The sequence below is a fragment of the Arachis hypogaea genome, chromosome 4, assembly GCF_003086295.3.
Source record: "Arachis hypogaea cultivar Tifrunner chromosome 4, arahy.Tifrunner.gnm2.J5K5, whole genome shotgun sequence".
Taxonomy (NCBI): Eukaryota; Viridiplantae; Streptophyta; class Magnoliopsida; order Fabales; family Fabaceae; genus Arachis; species Arachis hypogaea.
In genome coordinates, this window is record NC_092039.1 from 10267944 (window position 1) to 10273593 (window position 5650).

Consider the following 5650-nt stretch of genomic DNA (forward strand, 5'->3'; position numbering starts at 1 on the left):
CATTTCTGGGCCAGTCATACACCTGAGAGGGAGCCCCTTTGTGTACTCCCAAGAAAGAAACAAATTCGTGGCCATGGGCTGCAACCTTGTTACATATCTACTCTCAAACGCCGTACAAGTTGGCGCGTGCGCAGGGACGGTTCTACATACATTGTTGTGGGGGCAAGCGCCCCCACTACAATTTGAAATTTTTTTGAGTAATACATGATAATAATATTTATTTGCCCCCATTAGATTATTAAATTTGACCCCACAATAAATTTTTACTCAACTTTTGGTACTTAATCGTCAATTTAAAAATTTTATATTAGAAATTTGTTAGAATTTAGAATGATCAATTCTCAAATTTAAACGAAATTAGTGTTCTTTTTTAAAAATCAACTCAAAAGAATATTATTTATCTTCTTTTCAAATTAACTTTAATTTTTGCATAGCAACTGTATCAATTGAAAGAACTTTTTTAACTATAAATATAAATAAGAGTGGACTTCTAATTGTGTTAGGAAGTGAATTTTTAAATAATTATTTAGTAATATATATAAAAAGAGAGAAATTTTGATGGTAGTTAACAAAAAAATTATTTAATTTTTTAAAATATAAAACCTAAAATAATAGAAATTTAAATTATATATTATTATTTAAATTACTATTTTAGTATTGTAATTTATATATTAGATATTTTGAAGGCTAATCATATTTTACAATAATAAAATATAATCATAACAATAGTTATGTTATATGTACATAAAAAATAATTATTTGTATAAAATATATACTAAAATATAAAATACACATTAAAAATAAGTTAAACAATACATATATTTATACACAGATATATAATAATTAATAAATAATTTAATATTTAATTTTTTATATACATATATTATTTTTATTATAAAAATAATTATGATGTTATATAAATTTTGCCCCCACTACCAAAATTTTCTGGATCCGTCACTGCGCGTGCGCATCGATTTGCGACAGCAACGATGATATTTTCTTCCACAGCATATCCGGCAATTATTGCAGCGGTAAATATTGCTGTGAGTCTTCGTTGCCTTTGTACCTCTCAGAATTCAACGTTACTTCTGAAAGGCTCGCAGGAAAGAATAGGAGCCAATCGGACTGCAGTTATGCGATGATTATAGAAGAAGCTGTTTGGGAGTCGGAGAGTGCTGAGCTGGCAGACTTAACCAATTTAAAATTCACCGCGGTGCTTGCGTGGGAGATTGTGGACTCAAGTTTGGAACTGCCTGATAACTGCCAAAACAGTTATATCACATCTTCGGAACGGAGTCACTCAGGTCGCACATGTAATTGCTACGACGGTTTCGTTGGCAATCCTTACATTCCGGGAGGCTGTATTAAAGTTATTAAAGGGATATCTTCAAATTGTTAGTTTACTAAACTTTTTAATATAACCTAATTACATTATCAACAATTTTATAGTTAAATTGTTACATAATTAATATTTTTATATCTTTTATTTAAATCAATACTTTTCAATTCTCAATTTTCCACCAAAATATTATTATCTCCTAATATTCCAGATTATTCACTGCATATTATTAATAAAAATAAAAAACTATTTAGCATCTATATTTTCTAACATTTAACTTTATCATCGTTATTTGGTTTAGGTGAAAGTGAAACTATTCATCACCGCGGATCGGTATACTTAGGTTTAGGTACGTATGAACTCCTGTAAATCCATACTACACTTGTCATTTAATTTTTTTAACACTGTTGAATTTTTCTTTTATTTGGTGTAATTTTTCTTGCAAAATTTACTGTTAAATTATATTTTTATGTTTTACAGACCATATCTACAAATAAGTTTCATATTAATTAATTTTTTTACATACATACTATTTATATACTTATTTTTTGACCAATTTTACTATGATGAAGGTGGTTTTGTCCGGAGAGAATGAAAAAAAAAGTATATAACCTATCTTAAAATTTTAATAAAAATAAAATAATATTTTTTTAAATAAATATCTAACTATTTATAAAAAAAATCTTTATTTTTTCATTATTTTCTCTCTCCACTGTACCGTGCAACTTACTCTCTCTCTCACACACACTTTATTTTAAATTTGTCTCTCTTTAATTTTTTTTCTCACCCTTTCTTATGATAAATTTGGTATTGTAGTAAGTTGTAACTTCAGTTTTCATAAAGATGTTAATGTCTTGAACTTTCCAAAATTGTTCTTAAAAAATTATAATATTTTATTTGTAAAAATAAGGTGAAAGTTTTTTTAAAAGCAAAAGATACAAAAATGTTATTTGCTAAAAATATTTTAAAAAAAATAAAATGATTATAATAAATATAAATATATTTGTGTAATTTTTATATTTTCTATTTCAAAAATACTATACATATGAATACCAAAAATCATCTACTATATATAAATATATATGTTGTTTAATTATTTATTTTTAATGTATATTTTGAGATAGATATATACAACGATTATTTATAAAATAAAAAAGAGTCATGCTAGGGACTTTTTGGATCTAGAGCTCTAATAGACTAATACTATGTCATGATACTACTCATTCCAAAAGCTTCAGCTGATGGGAAAAGATAACACTAATGATTATATCTCTAATACTCCCTAAACCTCCATTGTACACATTGTATAAATATTTCATTGGCTCTTCATATTTTCTCAATAAAAAATATACTTGTATTTTTTTTTTCATATTTCTGGTGTACATTTTTTAATAGTATGAAAGATAAATTTTTATTTTTTTATTAATTACTTTTAATAATAAAGATAGAAAATGTCCGTTAGTATACATAACATTACTCCATTTGTAATAGACAATTTAAAGTAAAAGTAATGTTAAAAAGATAAAAAAAATAACTAAAATTTGTCTTATTTAATATTTATTAATTATTATATCAATTAATAAATATTAAATAAAACAAATTTTGTGTTGATTTTAACTAAATTTTTTTAGTTAGCAAATATTTCCGTTAAAAGTAACATCTCTTTCTATTTTTGATGTGCCAAATGTGTAGCAACAATTTTGGCAAGCGTCGTAGGATCCATCATATTACTCCTTCGTTCGTGGTGGTTGCATAAAGTTGTAAGAAAAAGAGTAGCAAAGAAACGCAAAGAAAAAAACTTCAAACAAAATGGAGGATTGTTGCTACAACAGAGATTGTCCACGGGTGAAGTTAGTGTTGAAAAAGTTAAACACTTGAGCCTGAAGGATTTGGAGAAAGCCACAGACAGCTTTAATGTGAACAGAGTACTTGGAAAAGGAGGCCAAGGTACTGTCTACAAGGGCATGCTTGTTGATGGTCAAATTGTAGCAGTTAAAAAGTTCAAAGTTGAGGGAAATGTTGAAGAATTCATCAACGAATTCGTCATTCTTTCACAAATTAACCATAGAAATGTGGTTAAGTTGTTAGGGTGTTGTTTGGAGACAGAAATTCCTCTGCTTGTTTATGAATTCATTCCTAATGGTAATCTCTTCCAATATTTGCATGACCAAAATGAGGACTTACCAATGACATGGGAAATGCGTTTGAGAATTGCCACTGAAGTTGCAGAAGCTATATTTTATTTACACTCTGCTGCTTCTCAACCCATTTATCATAGAGATGTGAAATCAACAAATATTTTGTTGGATGGAAAGTACAGAGCAAAAGTAGCTGATTTTGGAGCATCTAAAATGATTTCTCTTGAAGATACTCACCTCACAACCGCAGTTCAAGGAACCTTTGGCTATTTAGATCCCGAATACTTTCATACAAGTCAATTAACAGAGAAAAGTGATGTGTATAGTTTCGGAGTAGTTCTTGTCGAGCTTCTAACCGGACAAAAACCAATATCATCGTCGAGAACGGAAGAAGCCAAAAGTTTGTCTCATTATTTTCTTTGTTCTATGGAGGAAAATCGTGTATTTGATATCATTGACGAAAGGGTGACAAAAGAGGGGGAGAAAGAGCATATAATTGCAGTTGCTAATCTTGCATATAAGTGCTTGGAGTTAAATGGGAGAAAAAGACCTAGTATGAAAGAAGTTGCAAGTGAACTATATAGGATCTTGAAATTGGAAATGAAGCCTAGCACACAACAAAACATTGAAGAAACTGAGTTTGCTGGAATTGAAGAATATCAATCTTGGGCTGCATCTTCTGTTTCTGATACAGGTTCAAATTCAACTCTAAGCAACACAATACCCACTTCAAAGTCAGAGATAATAATGCCTATTTTCTTCAAATAATTGGTTTGTTTTCTCAATTTGTTTTGTTGTATCTAAATTTAAATAGTTCTGGGGTGGAGACATATATACTCCAACAGCCCTCTAACTTTTTGAGTGTCAGAAAAATCATTAATATTTGTATACAAAACCATGGCACATAACTATAATAAAGAGGAACAAGATTTGTTGGGTAACTTCACACAAATTAAGTTAATCTATAATATATATTAGTTAAAACTCGCTCAATATAGAATGCGCTTTTTATGATTGCATTTCATTGACTTGACCCAAATTTAAGCAAAGAAATGAATACTTTCATGTGATAATTTAAAAATATGACTTTGTTATACATTGACTAGTAGCATCATTGTGATAATACTGTTGCGTGTCATTATCCAGTTCATGTATTTTTTTATACTCTAGCTAGCTATTCTATCTAAATATAAGTCTATTAATAGTAGAAATTTCGCAGCTAGCCAGCAGCACGAATTGAAGCTAAATTTTGCGCATAATTTTATGTATTAATTGAATATTATTATTAATATTTGCAAATCTTCATTGTCTATAATTTGTTTCTTCTAAAAATAAATTTTTTTCTTCGTACAAAAAAAAAAAAGAAAAAAGAAAAAGACCTAAGTAGAAAATTCCTTGTTTGTATGAAAAGAAGTTTTGAAAATTACATAAAACAAATAAATAAACTATTTATCATATACACTATACAGCTAATCTAGGGTATATAAAATGAATATAATAATTAACTTGTTATTTATCTTGAGTGCAGTGGCAGAGCTTAGTTCAGACAAGGGGTGGCCATGGCCCCCCAAATTTTATTAAAAAAATTAGTAATAATTTTTTAAAAAATAAAAAATAGTTCAGTTGGCTCAAATATTTTATTATGACTTAAAATACCAAAGTTTAATTTTCATCTCTTGCTTTTATTGCACAATAATTTTTAGTTTTAAACATTCAAAATAATATTAGAATTAGATTGAATTGAGTGTATTCGCATTTCGCAGCTCTCTATTCAATAAGCAACACTCCCTTTACCTTTTGAGTTCAAATATAAAAAATTAGGTATTTTTTATTTATGTAATTTAATATTATTTTATATTTTACCGTTTATTTAATTTAATTTTTTATATGATAAAAAATATTAGAATATTCAATAAGTATTGATATTATTGTATGTGTATAAATTGATAAAAAAATTTAATAAATATTATAAATTTTAATATTTGTCCTTCTAATTTCTTTTTTACATATTTTACTGGATATATATTCAAATTTTTATATAAAATAGTCATAAAAAATCGAAGAGTTGATGATGCATTTTTTAAGAGGAAGGCTAATATTCAAGAAGAAAAACACGCAATATCAACACTTGTAGATAGTTCTTCTACTTTAATGAATCACGAAGAAAGTAAGA

General features: G+C 27.4%; 1 protein-coding gene across 1 annotated transcript; it reads left to right on the forward strand.

Annotated features, from left to right (window-relative positions):
- The first annotated feature begins 968 nt into the window (after positions 1-968).
- LOC112796208 (putative wall-associated receptor kinase-like 11) lies at positions 969-4464 on the forward strand. The gene is made up of 3 exons (XM_025838562.3): positions 969-1394; positions 1641-1688; positions 3032-4464. Exons 1-3 carry the CDS (start codon positions 1139-1141, stop codon positions 4243-4245), a joined length of 1518 nt encoding a protein of 505 aa, XP_025694347.1. The 5' UTR covers positions 969-1138; the 3' UTR covers positions 4246-4464.
- Positions 4465-5650: the final 1186 nt, after the last annotated feature.

Excerpts from the sequence above, each read along its gene's own strand:
- LOC112796208 (XM_025838562.3), top strand. The coding sequence starts at position 1,139 with ATGATTATAGAAGAAGCTGTTTGGGAGTCGGAGAGTGCTGAGCTGGCA. Across the intron at positions 1,395-1,640 it reads TAAAGGGATATCTTCAAATT|GTGAAAGTGAAACTATTCAT; the intron begins GTTAGTTTACTA and ends TATTTGGTTTAG. Across the intron at positions 1,689-3,031 it reads ATCGGTATACTTAGGTTTAG|CAACAATTTTGGCAAGCGTC; the intron begins GTACGTATGAAC and ends CCAAATGTGTAG.